The sequence below is a fragment of the Spermophilus citellus genome, assembly GCF_964194105.1.
Source record: "Spermophilus citellus genome assembly, chromosome: 3".
Lineage (NCBI taxonomy): Eukaryota > Metazoa > Chordata > Mammalia > Rodentia > Sciuridae > Spermophilus > Spermophilus citellus.
In genome coordinates this window covers 176,085,279-176,103,225 of record NC_138184.1, presented here as the reverse complement: position 1 = coordinate 176,103,225, position 17,947 = coordinate 176,085,279, and the positions used below count along the sequence as shown (strand labels likewise).

The window sequence follows — 17,947 nt, the reverse complement described above, 5'->3', positions numbered from 1 at the left end:
CATAATATTTTAGGCCACAAAGCAACTTTTAGCAAATACAAAAAAACTGATATAATTCCTTGCATCTTATTGGATCATAATGGAATGAAATTAGAAATGAGCACAACCAAACCCTATAGAAACTATATAAACACACAGAGATTGAATACTCTTTTAAAAGATGAACGGGTGATAGGAGAAATTTAAAAATGTTTAGGCTCAAATAAGATACAAAATAGTGATACAATAGATCAGAACCTCTGGGACACTATGAAGATAATTCTAAAAATCAACAGCTTTCATATATGCCAACAATAAATCTGCTGAGAAATAAAGAAGGAAAACAATTCCATTCACAAAAGTCTCAATAAAAATAAAATACCTATAAATAAGAATGCAAACAATAACAAATGCTGGAGAGAATGTGGAGAAAAAGGAACATTTTTATACTGTGGTATACCTTGAAGTTGGTATTTCCACTATGAAAATCAGTACAGAGATTCCTGAAAAGACTAGGCATGGAACCACCAAGTGACCCAGCTATACCACTCCTCTGTATTTATCCTGGATAATTAAAGTCATAGTACAATGATACATGCATACCCATGTTTATAGCAGCATAATTCACATAGCCAAACTATGGAATCAGCCTAAGTGTCACATCAACAGATGAAAGGATAAAGAAAATGAGGTATATACACACAATGGAGTTTTATTCAGCCATATATAAAAATAAAATTATGGTATTTGCAAGAAAATGGATGGAACTAGGGCCCATCATGTGAAGTGAAATAAGTCAAACTCAGAAGGTTAAGGGTCATATGTTTTCTTTCATATGTAGAAGCTAGAGAGGGAAAAGGAAAACAAAGGTAGGGATGGATTTCCTATAAATCAAAGGGAGATTGATAGAGGAAAAGGAACCAAGAGGTGGGGGGTGACTAGTGCTGGGGAGTAATATCGGCCAAATTATATTGTTATAGTGTGTACATGTACAAATATGTAACAATAAATTCCATGAGTATGTACAATTATTAAAAAATGTGGAAAAAATAAAGAAAAAAAGGAGTTAATTATATAAACAAGCTATTCAAATAGATAAATGGCTGTAGATTAAACCAATTTTTTTAAAAATATATTTTTTAGTTAGAGACGGACACAATACCTTTATTTGTTTATTTTTATGTGGTGCTGGGGATCAAACCCAGTGCCTCACGCATGCTAGGCAAGCGCTCTACCCCTGAGCCACAACCCCAGCCTTAATTAAGCCACTTTTAACAGGTCATTTAGTACGAATAATATTCATGTAATATAATATAATATAAAATAATATTCATTTGCATACATTACTGCTTATTAATTTTAGTGACAAAGTTTGTCAAGATTTATAAATGTATAAAAAACCTTTTGGAATATAACCCCAAAGTGAATTACACTTAAAAAATACATACCTGAGCAATGATTTGTTCACCATCATTGTACACTTTGGTGCCTATCACATCTACCACTTTCAGGCGTTCAGAAACCTATAAAGAAAAAAAGATAGTTACTAAGAAGAAAAAGACTAATTGGGTAATCTGACCTATTTTACATCTTAAAAAGTAGCATCCTAGAGGCTAAGTGAGCAGTGTGTAGATTACTTGATTACATGTTCATTATATTAGCTGGTAGCATTTAAAAATAAATTTTGTATTTCTAGCTTCTCTTGAGAAATCAGAAGACTCAGGAACTCTCAGCCCATATTTTCGTATGGCAGTAATAAAACTATGATGGAATAGCAGCTGTTACTTTAGATGGAGTACATGTTCTCTCTAGCTTGTCACCATCCCTTCCCTTTTTGTTACTTGCCTAGCTCAGAAGGTGCTGGATTTGCATCCCTTCTACTTCTATTTAAGGAGATATGCTGCTGGAGAAGATCAGCTCTCTAACATGCATTATGAAAGGTGGCCAAGATTCTACCAGGAACAAACCAGCCATCTAACTTTAGAAAGGAAAAGCACTATTGTGTTGATATTTGCCATTTTATAAGACTCTGTGGGTACATATATGTTCCCCTCTTTCATTAATCTCAAACTATTTCAAATATGAGAGTAGGATATCTAGAAAATTACTGAGCTTAGCAAAGAAGTATATAAAGTAAGCTCTCATGGTTTCTGGAAAATTTTTACCATTCAAGATAAAAACAGCTGATGAAGGAGATGAGGGAACGAGCCGTGGGGCTGTGCAAAAGGACATCCAGACAGATAGCAGGTGCACAGGACCTGAAGCCAGGGAGAGTCAGCATGCTAGAGGAACAGCGGGAAGCTGTATGTCTAGGTAGGATAAGGAGCATGGAGCAGTAAGAAAAGGAGCCAGGGATACATGGCTGGGCCACAGGGTCTTAGAGGCCTATGAGAAGGGTCTTAAACCCTGTTAGGATCTTAAACCCTAAACGTCTGTTAGGATCTAGGTTTTAAAAAGATTATGCTGGCAGCTGATATAAACCAGGCAAACAGTGATGATGAATCAGACAGAAGGTAATAATGGTGAAGTTGGTGGGAAACAGATGCTGGATAAATTATGAAGATAGGGCTGATGGGGTTACTGACTGGACATGGGTGGGGAAAACGGCTGAGTTTACTGGAAGGATGTTATTGCCATTAATGAAGATAAGGAACAGAAAGGAGGAGATCTGGGACACATTAGGTTTGAGATGATAAACGGTTGGCGATAATGTCAATTTTAGGAGGTATCAGCCTACAGACAATATTTAAAGCCATGGAATTTGACATGTGCACCAAGCCTAAATACAGAAGAGACCAAAGACAGAGGCCTGGAAAGCTAATTGTAAAAAGGAAGGAGAAAAGAAAGAAACAGCAAAGGTGACTGATAGGGAGAAACTGATAGGGAGAAGAGATAACTCTTCCCTGTAAGGTAAAACTAGTGGCTCTTACTGGTATTTATATGATTATTTTAAGTCTGTTCTCAAAGAATACATATAAATATGCTACAGGAGCCTGTTACTCATGACTAACAAAATAAATGCAGTTATAGGTGGTAAAAGGATGAGTTACAAAAACTCAACAGTCTTTTTTTTTTCTTTATTCAAAGAAATGTTTGTGTAGAACTAATTATTCCTAATAAAATAAACTTTTAAAGCAGAATAAAAGCATAAATACACTCACCTCCAAAGATTTAAGGAATGGCAGTGACTCAATAAAGCTTTCATACATTTTTCTCTTTTTGGCATTGTTTTTCACAATTATTCTCCTGAAGGTTACCCTGTCCTGAAGACAGAATATCAAATACAAAGAAGTTAAAATGTAGGTTTTTTGGAGGGTGGTGTAGTACTGGGGACTGAACCCAGGGATACTCTATCACTGAGTTACATGCCCAGCCCTTTTTCATTTTAAGATAGGGACTCGATAAATTGCTGAGGCTGGCCTCAAATCTGCAATCCTCCTGCCTCAGTCTCTGGAATCATAGGATTACAGGCATATGCCACTATGTCTGACTTAAAATGCAGATTTTTATGGAGAAAAAAAAATCTGAATAAATAGGTTTTTTTTTCCCGTACTGGAAATTGAACCCAGGGTGCTTAACCATTAAGCTACATCTCTAGCCCTTTTTTATATTTTATTTAGATTACATATATTATTGGGATTACAGATATACATCAGCGTGCACAGCTGAATAAATAGTTCTATCCCCCATATAGAATAAACAGTAATTGAAGATTTCAAGATAAAAGACTAACAACATCATTTTTACTTTAATTTAACTCATTTCATATTTTGATTTCTTCAGGCACAAAATTAATGTAGAACCATATAAAATATCTGCATTTTTTTTGAAGGTTTACTTTTGTTCCTCCACCTAACATGTTGTGCTATACACCACAAGGTGGCACTATGAAACTATCTTAAAAACATATACTAGTATGTTCTTGTCCTGTGGATGGCAACCTTAGAGGATTGCAAAATCAGGACATGACAAGAATTTTTATTAAAAAAATAAAGTAGGACAGAAAATGGTGGAGTACATTCTTTGTAGTAAAGTATTTTTTTTTGTTAATTATCTCAATCATACACAGACACAAATATCCTGGTTTTGATATTCCTATTGTAGACTAAAGTAAAAACCATATGGAAAACAATAGAACAAAATTTTAATCATAAAGAAATTACAAAGTCAGAGATTTTGAAAAGTTATATACTCTAGGTTAATTTTCACATCCACATTATGATGGAGTTTCTTTAAATGTAAAGGTTCAGAGAAACTAAATTTTCTTGAATAAGATCTAATTCTAGAGCTTATCATGTTTTATCTAATTCTTATGGCCTAAAGTCCTATCATTTATATTTATACTACATGATCTCAAGCATTTTACTAAAATTAAAACTGAAATAGACGTATTAAGGCTGAATTTAAATGTTCTAGTGTGACAGAGAAAAATTCTAGTATGTATTGAAAGTCTTTAGGTGTGATGGACTGAAATGTTTGTGTGCCCAAAATTCATAACCCCCATTGCCCAATCAAAGTTCCTCCGTTTTTCTCATGCCTCTTGTTTTATGTTTTATTGGTTCTTTTTAGTTATACATGACAACAGAATTCATGTTGACATAATTATAAAACCACAGAATGTAACTTCTTCTAATTCGGTCCCCAGTACTTCCCCTTCCTTCCTCCCACCCTGTTGCCTTCCCTCTATTTACTCTATTGATCTTTCTGCTATTTACTTGGTTTTTTTTTTTTAATTACTACTCTATGGATGTACGATGGTGAGATTCACTGTGGTATATTCACATATGAACATAGGAAATTTAAGTCAGTTTTATTCTATTGTATTTCCCTATCCCATCTCTCCTCCCTTCCCTTCATTCCCCTTTGCTCCACGATTTTTCTTCTATCACCCACACCACACCTCCGGCTTATTTTGGATTAGTTTCTGCTTATCAGATAAAACATTCTACCTTTGACTTTTTAGGACTGGCTTACTTCACTCAGCATGTAGTCTCCAGCTCGATTCATTTACCAGCAAATGCCTTAAGGTCATTCTTCTTTAAGGTTGAGTAATACTCCATTGTGTATGTATACCACATTTTCTTTACCTATTAATCTGTTCAAGGGCACCTAGGTTGGCTCCATAGCTTGGCTATTGTGAATTGTGTTGCTGTAAACATTGATGAGGCTGTGTTACTATAGTATACTGATTTTAATCTTTTGGGTATATACCAAGGAGTGAGATAGCTGACTCATATGGTGGTTCCATTCCTAGTTTTTGGAAAAACCTCTCTACTGCTTTCCAGAGTGGTTGCACCAGTTTGCAGTCCCACCAACAAGATATCAGTGTACCCTTTCCCCCACATCCTCACTAACATTTATTGTTATTTGTATTCTTGATAACTGCCATTCTTACTAGAGTGAGATGAACTCTCATCTCAGTGTTGTTTTAAGTTGCATTTCTCTAATTGCTAAAGATGTTGAACATTTTTTCATATATTTGTTGGGTCAAGAGGATTTTTTAAAATTACCCTAGGTAATTCTGATGTGTAGCCAGATGAGAAGCACATGTACAAGTATTTTTGCTCTACATAGCTACTCTTTTTTAAAAAAATATTTTTTTAGTTGTTCATGGACCCTTCTTTTACTTATTTATATGCAGTGCTAAGAATTGAACTCAGTGCCTCACGCACGCTAGACAAGTGCTCTACCACTGAGCTACAACCCTAGCCTTATTTATATAGCTGCTTTTAAATAAAAGGTATATCCATCAATGGATCCCAAGAGAATCAATTTCTACTGTTTTTTTTTTGTGTGTGTGTGTGTGTGTGTCTGTGTGTGTATTTTTTTGTTTGTTTGTTTGTTTGTTTTTAGACTAGAGCACTTACCAATCACCTAGAGAACTTACTCAAATAGTTTGCTGGGCCCCATCTCCAGAGATGAAATTCAAAATCAATAGGTGGGGCCCTCGAATGTGCATTTCTAACAAGTTCCAGACGACACAGATGCCACCATCAAGGGAGCACACTTTGAGAACACTAATTTATTGGATCATATACCTCAGAGAGCAATCTGAGAAAAAGCACTGGAGACTGTGTGCCTGGTTGTTTTTTTAAGAGTGGGTAAGAGAGGAGCATTTCGAGTGAGTGTCTTTCCTGTCCCAGGGCCAGCAGATCCCAAGTTCCTGACTCGACGGGAGGAGTGGGGAAAAGGACATGAAATTCTGATTTAGCACTTAGTCCCAGTGCCCAACAGTTCAGCATCCAGCTTAATAAACTGCTTAATAAGGTGCTTAAAAAAAAACTCCCTAGTGACTAATGATTTCAAATAAATCTATCTATTAGAATTAACACTCAATGTAACAACTCTTACAAATAGTAATTTTCAGGTCAAACAACTTGTTTTACTCACCAAACCCCACAGAGCACCAGGAGAGGTAGCAGTGATTGTAGCTGCTCTGGGTGTATTGTACATTAAGGCCAGTTCGCCGAAACTCCCACGATTATCGTAGTTACCAACACATCTTCCCACTCCATCGCATTTTACATAAATATCAAATGTTCCTCTGTTGGACATATGTAAATTAGAGATAAAAATAATTCAAGGAAAATCTCATTACAGTAAGACATTATTTCAGAGAAGAACCCTGTGCAATAAAACTTTACTTCTGTCCTGTCTATCCCCTCTGGAGACAAATAAAAAAGGGGGATCAATATGTTGATCAATACATTATAAAGAGACCATCAACTAGACAAGGGTAGGGGCCACATATGTGCCTCCTGGGAAAAATGGGACTAACCAATAAAAATTTAAGAGAATAAATGATAATAATATAAGATTACAACCATATAGTAGATGCCTAGAAAATCACCTACAGGAACAAATACCAAGTTGACTATTACTCATCTCAGACCATAGAACGGTGAAGGACTTCCAGGATGACCCAATGAACATGTATTACTTTTGTCATCAGAAGAAAATGACTATTAAAAAATACATCTATAGTAATTTAGTTATCCACTACTCTATAGAACTTACAGTAGAGGCCTTTACAATCTATAGCAAGGGTCAGTCCACAGACTGGCTGCCTGCTTTTGTTAATAGTATTATTGAACATAAATATATTTGTTCCTTTATGCTTGATTTATGGCTGATTTGACTACAACAGCAGATCTGAACAGTTACAAAGACCATAGTAGCCCTCAAAGCCTCAAAAATTTACTCTCTGGCCCCTCTACACAATATGTCCCTTTACTTCAGATCAACCCCCGCCCAAGCTAAAAAGCAATAAAAATCATACTAAATGTCTGATCCTGGACTTTTACATTATTTTTCCATTCCTTTTTTCTCTGGTGATGGCGGGTTACTGGGGATTGAACCCAGGAATGCTTTACCACTGAGCTATATCCCCAGCTCTTTTTACTTTTTATTTTAAGACAGGGTCTCATTAAGTTGCTGAGGTTAGCCCCAAACTTGCAATCCTCCTGCCTCAACCTCCTGACTCACTGGGATTACAGGCATGTACCACCATGGGACCATACTACAAATTATCCAGGCCCAGTACTATATAAACTATCTGTCATATAGGTGACTGTCATTCCATGTACTGTACTTTATCAGAGAGAATGTGACTTGCTCAAGCACTTGTGAGGACACACAAGAAAAATACTTTGGCTTTATTTTGTTGTTTATTTTGGTAGAGATTTATGTGTGTGTGTGTGTGTGTGTGTGTGTGTGTGTATGCTTTTAATATTAGAAAAGGATTATGAATGATAAAGAAATAAAAGATATTAATGTAGGAATAATAAGGAAGAAAGCAAGTGATGTTTAATATATTTCATGGACAGAATGACTATTTTAAGGATACTTTCTAGAATTTATTCTATGGATAATTATTTTTTAAGTATAGATCAAACTCTTCTACTTATTTTATTTATGCTTTTCCACTGAAACTGTTTTCTACATTTACCACTTTGAATAGGACAAAATGTACAATGTGCTAATGAGAAGTAAAACAAGTTACCAATTCAGTTGAAATCACATCAATCTACTGTCTGTTTAAAAAAAAAAACTATGGGTTGCTTTTCACGTGGTCTCCTTCCTGAGAATCCAGGAGAGAGGGCTATGGGGTTGGCTCCACATTGACCATCTGGGCAACCTAACCCTATCACTTCCATGGGCCTGAATGTTTCACCTCTCAAAGGATGATTAGGATCTAATTGAAGAAAGAGCATACTATTGTCAAATATAAGACAGTTTTTATAGTAAAATATATTCATTTAAAAAAGACTAATATCATCATGTTTGAGTTCCCATATTCCCCTAAATTAAACACAGTTGAATGAATTTTTAAGCTACTCATTGATAAAAGCTGGTAATAATAACAGAAATCATGACTTTGATTTACATATGGGATAACTGGTTTTGTTCTATTCCAAAATCCTGGCTAGTGTTTTGGCAATAAGTCACCCAGGCATCAGGTATAAGGGAATGGAGAAATGCGTGGAAACCTTGATTCAAACAACACGCACAATTCATGTATAAAAGACGCCACCCACAGAGCCCAGGTTGGGAAATGAGGCCTGAGGAGACAGAAGAAAGAAAGACTTTTCAGCTGAATATAACTCTACCCAGAGAAGCAGATGTAATCCAACAAATCGGCTGGGAGATGATCTGTGTTCCATGCAAAACTGGAGAGCTTAGGGACACCAACTATCACATGAACACTTTGTCATCACTTTACAAAAGCGAAGAAATGAGGACTCAGCCCAGACTGCTCCCGTTAAGCTTCCATTCTCATTTGTTTCATGAATAAGGCACAATGTTCTTTGATGAAGTAAAACTCAAGTTTTCTGCATTCGATTTTCAAATGTGTGCACTCTTGTTTTAATAAAACAATTTCTCTAAAGTTTTTTATAGACAAATATAATAAGGCACAAATAATTTCTGGAAGTACACGCAAACTTTGCACTGTACTGAATAAATATACTGAAGCAACTGGAAGAAAAGACCAGCTTTTAACTTTATGCCCTCAAAATATCTGAATTCTTTCAACCTGAGGATGTTTACTTTTATAGCTAATAAAACAACTTGTAAAAATATTAATTTGTATTTTACTTCTATCTCACTATAATAGTCATCTACTACATACTATTACACACTATCTTCCAAATGCAAGCAAGCAAATGAGGAAGCTCACATTAAAGACTAAGATTTAGGGATTAACCAAATATCATCAGTTCCTCTATAAACCAAGCTTCTTTTCAGGATCCAGTGCGGTTTCAATGCAGGTTCAGGTTTACTATGCCTAATATGTACTAATAACAATAAAGAAGCAATAGCAACTATCATATATTAACTTGTCAGTTGTCATAATAACTGCTAGGATTCTACACAAAAGGTTCTTTAAATTTCAGTAGTGAATTAGATAAAACTTACCTATCAATTACATAAAAGTTGTCACCATCATCGCCTTGATCAATAACATGCTCCCCTTCTTTGACCAACTTTTCAAACATGGCATCTAATACTTGAGACATCTGCTCCTATTTTTTTAAAAAAAATAAGATATAATCTTTATATTTATCAAGAATGTTTTCTTAAGTGACCACAATTACCTTTACATCTGTGAATGATCTCAAAGAAGTAGAAATATCATCATTGCCATTAAGTCTTGTCAGAAAAATGCACTCACTATATAGTTTTCTGTATTGCATACAAATAAGATGATTATACAGTCAATCTCAGATTCAATTTTGAATAAAGTTAATTATAATTAGTCTTTCAGAATATTTGCAAGTGTCACCACTTTAAAATAAAAAATAAATCACCATATATGTTGTGAAAATTAAATTTTAGCAACTAAAATGACCAGTTTGGTAAAGAATTCTTTCAAAATGCTTTCAAAGATACCTGTTTTTAAAACTTCCTATTAATCGTCACTAGAATTTATGTCAAAATTACCCAAACATTTGATGAACTTAGATCCTCATCCCAATCCTTCTTTTCATTTTAGCATCAAAAACAAAATAGAAACAAAACAAATATTCCATTACTATTCTTTATCATTAAGCAACCATATACCTCACCAGGGCAGACCTATCAGAAATATCAAACTGTTACTCAACAACTACTTAAACTATATAAAATTTTTATCCGTCTCAAGTGTAATTGACAAGAATTAAAGATAAACTTCAACAAATGAGAATAAACTTGGAGGTAAAAGAAATCCTTCCTCAGAACACATACAGGAACAATTCAGACATCTGAACAGACAGAGTAAATAGATGTGGAGGAGAACATGGTACAATAGTAACAGAAAAGTCAGGAGCCCAGAGGTGTATGTGTTCTACCACTTCTAAGTTCTAAGCTCTTGGCCAAGTCACTCTGTGAATACAAAAAAGCTGTGTATCACTTACTGCCCAGGTCCAAATCAGTTATTATTACAACCAAATTAAAGAGCTGATACGAGATTAGGGTTGCAAATGAAAAGAGTTTGGAAAAAAAAAAACATTTTGGATCAAGAGGATAACAAGTCACATGTGATTCTCCTCCTTTTGAGTCTCCATTCCAATTTTATAGGGGATGTCAAAATTTGAATCTACAACAGTACAGAGTATGGGAAGGGGTACTTGATGGGTGAGAATTCCGGTGCAAAGACGGTGAGTTAGATGTGGCAGAGGGAGCTATCCAGAGCAGTAGAGATGGGCTGCAGTGTGGAAGGACCAATGTGCCTACCCAACACCCAGAAAGGTCCCAAGTAGGAAAGCCCTGGTTCTATCAAGATGGGACTGAAATACAAAGCTGAAAACAAGTTCAATGGTTAGGGCCCTACAAGGATGGATTTATATCTTCCTTCAAAATCTGCCTACTCCGAACACAGAATGCCTAGCAGTCAAGTGTTGACCCAACCCTTCCCAGACAAGAAAACAAATTAAAACTAGAACAGATGATGTGAACACCGGTGCCCGAGCACCAACGTCCTCACTTGCTGGGATTGAGGGGTTCCTAGTGTGACAGCGGGCTCCACAGGAGTGCAGCCAGCACAGCATACCAGCTGACAGGCCTGCCCTGCTTACCAGAGCTCTAGTCCCCTCTCTGTTGCCCCTCTGGCAGCCTACAAGACTAACAAACAGCAAAAGAGCACCACATGGGGTGGCTATTTCAAGAATAGTAGAGAGCATTTAGAAAGTTCTGCTTGTATATCTAGATATTATATCCATGAGATTTTTTTTTAAAGGTATTTAGAAAAAGAGCAAAAAGTGTAGCTTGGAAATGTAAAACATGATTGCCAATCCCCCCCCCCCCGATATTAGACTTTTTAGAGCAGTTTTAGGTTCACAGGCACAATGAACAGATATCCCATACATATACCCACTGCCCATATACCTCCCCAGCCTCCCCATTAACAACATCCCCCACCAGAGTGGCAATTTTTACACTTTGATGAACCTATATTGACATATCCTCATAACCCAAAGTCCACAGTTTACATTAGGGTGTATTCTCGCTGTTGGGTATGCTAAGTTGGGACCAAAAAATGTATGACACACATCCACCATTGCAGTATCACACAGAATAGTTTCATGGCCCTAAAATACTTGGTACCTCACCTACGCATCCCTCTTTCCCCCTGACTAATGGCAAACTGACCCTTTTACTGTCTCCATAGTTTTGCCCTTTCCAGAATGTCATATAATACTGGGAGCACAGAGCAGGTAGGTCGTCTTTTCAGGTTGCCTTCTTTTACTCAATAATATACACATAAGGTTCCTCCATGTCTTTTCATGGCTTAATAGCTCATTTCTTTTTACTGGAAAATAACATTCCATTGACTGGATATACTGCAGCTTTTTTTATCCATTCATCTGCTAACAAATATCTTGGTCACTTCCGAGTTTGGGTAATTATGAATAAAGCTGCTACAAACATCTATACACAGATTGTCACATCGGTGTTTTCAACTTCTCTATGTAGAAACCAAGGAGTTTCTTCTGAGTTTTTTTTTTTTATAAGAGCCACAGCACATTTATTTTTACCTATATATAGTATTCAACTATGTGAATATACAGAAATAATTGCCATTTATCTTTCTAAAAATTGATAATAGGGGTGGTACTTGATTTCCTTTTGCTTTCCTGGGATGAACAGTTCTACTTTAAATATACCGTTACACATCTCAGTGTTGTACACAATAGCAAATAATTGATAACAATTGGAATTTTGCATAGAACAAATACATTGTAACTTGGTGCAGACAATGCCAATGTGTTTTCCTAATGCTTGCTACATGAGCTACTTGATCTTTTTAAATAATTGTTTTGTTTTTAATTTTTTAAATTTGTTTTAATTAGTTATATATTATGGTAGATTACATTTATGTACTTTGATATATCATACACAGATGGGATAAAATTTCTCATTTTTCTGAGTGTAAATGTTGCAGAATCATATTGGCCGTGCAGTTACATATATACATACAGTAATAATGTTTGTTTCATTCTACTATCTTTCCTATCCCCACATCCTCTCCCCTCCCCCATCACTTCCCTCTACTTAATCTAAGGTAACGCTATTCTTCCCTAGTACCCCTAGCCTTATTTTGAATTAGCATCTGCATATTAGAGGAAACATTCAGCCTTTGGTTTTGTGGGATTGGCTTATTTCTCTTAGCATGATATTCTCCAACTCCAACCATTTACTGGCAAATTCCATAATTTTACTCTTCTTTAAAGTTGAGTAATATTCCATTGAGTATATATACCACATTTTCTTTATCCATTTATCTATTGAGGGACACCTAGGTTGGTTCCATAGTCTAGCTATTGTGAATTGAACTGATATAGACATTGATGTGGCTGCATCACTGCAGCATTCTGATTTTAAGTCCTTTGGGTATAAACCAAGGACTGGAATAGCTGGGTCAAATAGTGGTTCCATTCCCAATTTTCTGAGGCATCTCCATACTGCTTTCCATAGTGGATGCACTAATTTGCAGTTCCACCAGCAATGCGTGAGTGTACGTTTTTCACCACATCCTTGCCAACATTTATTGTTGCCTGGATTCTTGATGATTGCTATTCTGACAGGAGTTTCTTTACCACATCCACCTCCCATAAAGCATTAATCTCTAGGATATATAAAGAACTCAAAGAACTTAACACACACACACACACACACACACACACACACACACACAAAACAAAAACAAATAACCCAATCAGTAAACAATAAATGGGCTATGGAACTGAACAGACACTTCACAGAAGAAATGCAATTAATCAACAAATATATGAAAAAGTGTTCAACATCTCTAGCAATTAGAGAAATGCATATCAAAACTACTCTAAGATTTCTTCTGAGTTTTTGATGAAAATAGTTTTGTAAGATACTAACAAAGTATCTTCTGAAGTGTCCATAGCATCATACATTCCTATTAACAACAAATGAGAGTTCCTGTAGCTCCACATCTTCACCACCTCTTGTTGGTGTCAGTGTTTTGAATATTGGCCATTCTGGTAGGTAATGGTATCTCATTGTTGCTTTAATTTGCATTTCCCTGATGACATATGAGATGGCACATCTTTTCATGTGCTCACTGGTCATTTGTTCATCATCTTTGATGAGGTGACTGTTAAGGCCATTGGTCCATTTTTGAATCAGGTTATTTTATTACTCTTAAATTTTAAGAGTTCTTTATATATTTTGAGACAACATTCATTTATCATATGTATCTCCTGAAAATATTTTATTCCAGTCTGTGCTTCTCCTTTCGTTCTGTTGACGGTGTCTTTTGCAGCACAGAAATTTCTGGATTTCATCCAGCTTTTTAATTCTTTCATATATTGTGCCTCTAATATTATATGTAAATAAAAAGTCATCATTACTCCTAGATCATCTAGATATTCTCCTGCATTACCACCTAGGAGTTTTAAACCTTGAACATTTTTAGGTCTCTGATCCATTCTGAGTTCTTTTTTTTTTTTGAGGGGTGTAAGTTATGTGTATAGATTCCTTTTTCTTTGCAAGTATAGTCATTCCAGGACACAAAAATTAAAAATAAAAATAAAAAGACTATCTTTGCTCCATTACATTGCCTTTGCTCCTTTGTCAAAGATCAGTTAACATATGTGGATAGGTTTGGAGGCTATTTTGTTCCACTGGTCAGTTTATACATTACTTTACCAATATCAATCACACAGTCTTGATTATCATAGCTTTACCCTAAGTCTTGAAGTCAGTATAAGTCTTCTTTGTCCTTCTGTATTGTATTTGCTATTCTGGGTCTTTAATCTCTCCAAATGTATCTATTTGGAGTATAAACTTAGAATCAATTTGTCATTATCTATGAACTAACTTGATGAAATTTTTACTGGAATTGTATTGAATCCACAAATTGAATTGAGAAGACTCTACATCTTGACAATATTGAGTCTTCCTATCCATGAACACGGAATATCTCTCCATTTTATTTAGTTCTTTGTAATTTTTTTATGATCAGAGTATTATCATTTTCCTCATGTAGACTGGATACATATTTCTGTTAAATTTATCTTTTGTTTTTGGGGGGGTGTGATTGTAAATGGTACAGTGTTTTTAATTTCAAAATCTACTTGTTAATTATTGATATATTATAAAGTGATTGACTTTTATATATTAACCTTGTACCCTACAAACTTGCTCTAATCACTGTTAGCTGGGAGACTTCTTTTGTGGAACCTTGCAAGATAATCACATCATCAATGAACAAAGATAGCTATATTTCTTCCTTCTCAGCAAATATGGTTTTTGTTTTGTTTTTTACTTAATTTTCTTATTACAATACCCAGGGCTTCCAGTACAGTGTTGAAAACAATGGTGAGAGGGAACTATATTTTTTTGTTTATTGAGATAAAATTCACATAATATAAAATTAATCATTTTAAAGTGAATGATTCGGGCTGGGGATGTGGCTCAAGCGGTAGCGCGCTCGCCTGGCATGCGTGCGGCCCGGGTTCGATCCTCAGCACCACATACCAACAAAGATGTTGTGTCCGCCGAGAACTAAAAAATAAATATTAAAATTCTCTCTCTCTCTCTCTCTCTCTCTCTCTCTCTCTCTCACTCTCTCTTTAAAAAAAAAATAAAAAATAAAGTGAATGATGCAATTGCCACAAGTTGTGTAACCACCATCCCTATGAAGTTCCAAGACATTTTCATCACCCCCCAAAGAAACTCTATGCCCATTAAACAGTCACTTGCCATTTTCATGTACCCCTCTCCCCTATAAACCATCAATCTATTTCCTTTCTCTATAGATATATCTATTCTGGATGTTTCAATATAATGGGATTATAAAATACATGACTTTTAGTTTCTAGCTTATTTCATTTAGCATAACGTTTTCAAAGTTCATCCACATTGTAGCATGTATCACACTTTAATTTTCTTCAGTCTGAATAACATTTCCACAGTCTGTGTATCCACTCTCTGTCAAAAGATATTTGGGTTGATTCCACCTTCTGACTACTGTGAATAGTGCTGCCATGAACATTTATGTACAAGTATTTGTTCTCAATTATTTTGAGCATACATCTATAAGTGGAATTACTAGATCATATGATACCTCTGCATTTAACTATTTGAGGAGCCACAAAGCTGTTTTCTAGCTGAAGCAGTGGCACACACCTGTAATCCCAGCAACTTGGAAGGCTGAGATAAGAGGATCGTAGGTTCAAGACCAGCCTCAGCAACTTAGTAAGACCCTCAGCACCTTAGTGAGACCCTGTCTCAAATTATAAAAGGACTTGGCTTGGGATATAATTCACTACTAAAGCACCCCTAAGTTAGATTTCCAGTACCAAAAAAAAAAAATCCATTTTCTACAACAGCCAAATCATTTTACTTTACCACTAGCAATGTATGAGGGTTCTAATTTCTCTGTATCCTTGCCAACATTTATTATTTTTCTTTATTTTAATAATAAAGAAAAGTGGTATTTCATTACCACTGTCCCAAAGGGGATAAAGGAGTGGAACAGTATTTCATTGTGGGCTTTGTTGTTGTTGTTTTAGATACTAGGGATTGAACTCAGGGCACTCGACCACTGAGCCCCAGCCCTATTTTGTATTTTATTTAGAGACAGGGTCTGACTGAGTTGCTTAGCACCTCACTTTTGCTGAGGCTGGCTTTGAACTTGAGATCCTCCTGCCTCAGCCTCCAGAGCAGCTGGGATTACAGGCATGCACCGCTGCACCCAGCTCAGTGTGGTTTTGATTTGTGTTTTCCTAATGACTAACTATGTTGAGAATCTTTTCTTTTGCTTGTTGGTCATTTGTTTATCTTCTTTGGAGAAATAGCTACTCAAGAGCTTTGCCCATTTTAAAAATGGATTTTGTCTTTTTGACATTGATCTTGGTTACTTATGACTGCAAACATTTTCTTCCATTCTGTAGACCATCTTTTCACTTTCTTTTTGGTAATATCCTGTGATATACAAAAATCTCACATTTCTATAAAGTCCAATCTCTCTCTTTTCTTGTTCTTGCTGCTAAATTCAAGGTCAAGAAGACTTAACCCTGTGTTTTCTTCTAAAAGTTTCATAGTTATATTACAGGTCTTTGATCCATTTTGAGTTAATTTTTTAATATGGTGTGTACAGGAGTACAACTGTGTTCTTTTGTATGTTGATATCCAGTTGCCCTGGCACCTTTTGTTGATGAGACTGTTCTTTCCCCATTGAAAGGTCTCTACCCTTTTGTTGACAATCAACTGGCCGTAAATGTGTAAGTTTATTTCTAGACTCTCAATTCCATTCCATTGTTCTATGTCTATCCCTATGCCAGTACCACGCCGTTTTCATTTTTGTACCTTGTAGTAAAAAAAAATTTTTTTTAGTTACAGATGGACACAATACCTTTATTTTATTTATTTATTTTTAAATATTTATTTTTTAGTTGTAGTTGGACACAATATCTTTTATTCATATATTTTTATGAGGATCGAACCCAGGGTCTCGCATGTGCAAGGTGAGTGCTCTACCGCTGAGCCACAACCCCATCCTCTATTTTATTTATTGATTGATTTTTATATGGTGCTGAGGATCGAACCCAGTGCCTCACACGTGCTAGGCAAGTGCTCTGCCACTGAGCCACAACCCTAGCCCCTTGTAATTTTTAAATTGGGAAATGTGAGTTCTAAAACTCTGTTCTTTTTCAATATTGTTTCAGTTACTTGAAGCCTCCTCTAATATGTATACAATTTTAATACAGTGGACAACAGCTAAATACCAATGTGTTGTCATGGCTTATCTCTAAAATACATAAAAGCTGCCAGTTCAAAATTTCATAAATAAATTAATATTGATTGAAAAATAAATTTAGAAGGAATATAAAACCTCTATTGGCATAGATATATTCCAGTAAAGAATCTATGTCCACATATCTCCATGGAATCTGATATATTGCTAAGTAAAAAAAGAATAGGCAGAACACTTGTGTAGATTTTACTGCCACCAAAATTTTAAAAAAAGAATATATTTTTATATGCATTGCATAACCCTGGGAAAATGTACATAATAGTGCTAAAAGGACTTGGCTACTGAGAAAGTGGGTTGCTGGGAGACGGAGATGGAGAGGAGATTTCCTTTCACTATCTTTTGTTCATTTTGAATTTTTGTAAATATTGTATGTGTACAAATTTAAATTTCTTAATTAAAAATTCAAAAATCTATTTAAGCAGAGAAGATAATTTTACATCTTCATGTAGACTAAGAAAACCTTGGAAAAATGATGATGACAGGTTTGCAGGAAACCATCCCCTCCTTGGGTGCCTGTGTGAGCTCTGGCACCTATTTGTAGGCCAGCAGCCAGGGGCTGAAGATGAAGCCAAAGTGACAGTAAAACAGAGCTTTCTTGATATGGTGCTAATTGGCCCCATGGGCACCCTTTTACCCAAATGACTTCATCAACTCAAGCAACATATGGTCACCTATCAAAATTCTGAAGGTTGA

General features: G+C 35.6%; 1 protein-coding gene across 2 annotated transcripts in view; it reads right to left on the bottom strand.

The window, feature by feature from the left end:
• PRKAR2B (protein kinase cAMP-dependent type II regulatory subunit beta) overlaps positions 1-17,947 on the bottom strand; it is a 97,080-nt gene that overhangs the window by 10,801 nt on the left and 68,332 nt on the right. For both annotated transcript variants that reach the window (XM_081282901.1, XM_081282900.1), the window contains exons 5-8: positions 9,397-9,503; positions 6,370-6,523; positions 3,141-3,242; positions 1,428-1,502 (exon numbers count right to left, since the gene is read on the bottom strand). In XM_081282901.1, coding sequence (XP_081139027.1) covers positions 1,428-1,502; positions 3,141-3,242; positions 6,370-6,523; positions 9,397-9,503 — 438 coding nt within the window. The remainder of the gene's footprint in view (positions 1-1,427; positions 1,503-3,140; positions 3,243-6,369; positions 6,524-9,396; positions 9,504-17,947) is intronic.